The sequence below is a fragment of the Dromiciops gliroides genome, chromosome 3, assembly GCF_019393635.1.
Source record: "Dromiciops gliroides isolate mDroGli1 chromosome 3, mDroGli1.pri, whole genome shotgun sequence".
Classification (NCBI taxonomy): domain Eukaryota; kingdom Metazoa; phylum Chordata; class Mammalia; order Microbiotheria; family Microbiotheriidae; genus Dromiciops; species Dromiciops gliroides.
The window spans coordinates 472,649,062-472,650,696 of NC_057863.1; the positions used below are offsets into that span (position 1 = coordinate 472,649,062).

The 1,635-nt window shown below is 34.3% G+C and overlaps 1 protein-coding gene across 1 annotated transcript; it reads left to right on the forward strand.

Annotated features, from left to right (window-relative positions):
• Positions 1-1,127: 1,127 nt before the first annotated feature.
• LOC122745493 (transcription factor BTF3-like) lies at positions 1,128-1,400 on the forward strand (the record flags this gene model as incomplete). The annotated part of the gene is given in 1 exon segment (XM_043990819.1): positions 1,128-1,400. A coding segment is annotated over 1 exon segment (273 nt), but the record flags the coding sequence as incomplete, so codon positions are not given.
• Positions 1,401-1,635: the final 235 nt, after the last annotated feature.

Here is a 1,635-nt window from a genome sequence, read left to right on the forward strand (position 1 = left end):
GAGTTCAGTCTATCACATTTAATCATCACACAATGTTGTTGATACTGTGTACAATTTTCTCCTGGTTCTGATCATCTCACTCAGCATCAGTTCATATAAGTCCTTCCAGGTTTCTTTGAAATATACCTGCTCATTGTTTCTTACAGCACAATAGTATTCCATTGCATTCATATACAACAACTTGTTCAGCCATTCCCCAGTTGATGGGCATCCCCTCAATTTCTAATCCTTTGCCACCACAAAAAGAGCAGCTAGAAATATTTTTGTACATGTGGGTCTTTTCTCTTTATTAAGATCTCCTTGGGAGATTGAAGGGTATGCACAGCTTTATAGCCCTTTGAGTATAGTTCCAAATTGCTCTGCAGAATGGCTGGATCAGTTCACAGTTCCACCAACAATGCATTAATGTTCCAATTTTTCCACAGCTTCTCCAACATTTATTATTTTCCTTTTTTGTCATATTACCCAATCTGATAGATGTGAGGTGGTACCTCAGATTTGTATTAATTTGCATTTCTCTAATCAATAGTGATTTAGAGCATTTTTTCATATAGCAATAGAAAATTTTGATATCTCTATCTGAAAACTGTTCATATACTTTGACCATTTCTCAATTGGGGAATGACTTGCATTCTTATAAATTTTATTTAGTTTCCTATATATTTTAGAAATGAGGCCTTTATCAGAAATACTGGCTGTAAAAATTGTCTCCCAACTTTCTGCTTTCCTTCTAATTTTGGCTGCAATTTTGTTTATACAAAACTTTTTAATTTAATATAATCAAAATCATCCATTTTGCATTTTATAATATTCTCTATCTCTTTTTTTGTTATAAATTATTCTCCTATCCATAGATCTGAGGGGTAAACTATTCCTTCCTTTTCTAATTTACTGATGGTATCACACTTTATTTCTAAATCATGTACATATTTTGACCTTATTTTAGTATACAGTGTAAGATGTTGGTCTATTCCTAGCTTCTGCCATGCTATCTTCTAGTTTTCCCAGCATTTTTTGTCAAATACTCAATTCCTATCCCAGAAGCTGGAGTCTTTGGGTTTATCAAACAATAGATTACTCTAGTCATTTACTACTGTGTCTCCTGTGCCTAACCTATTCCATTGATCCACTTTAATAATCCTAAAGTTCAAATACCATTGGCAGCAAACAGTTTCACTATTACAGGCCATGCTGAAACAAAGCAGCTAACAGAAATGCTCCCCAGAATCTTAAACCAGGTTGGAGCTGACAGTCTGACTAGCTTAAGATGACTGGCATAGGCTCTGCCCAAACAACCTATTGATGGTAAAGCACCACTTGCCACTGGAGAGGATGATGATGATGAAGATCAAGATCTTGATGAGAATTTTGATGAGGTTTCTAAGAACAAGGCAAACTGAATTGAGTATCACCTTCCGAAAGCTAAAAGTTGAAAGTTATATGGAGATATTTTATATCATGTGACTGCTTTTATTCCTTTTCCTTTTTGCTTTTTGTTTTGTTCGTGTTACATATCTAGAGAATTAAATCTCTAATATTTTAGGAAAAAACAATCATCACATTCCTTTCTAAATTTACTCTTCCTTCAAACTTCCCTATTTATGTTGAGGGCAAGAGAATCCTTCTAACTTCAGA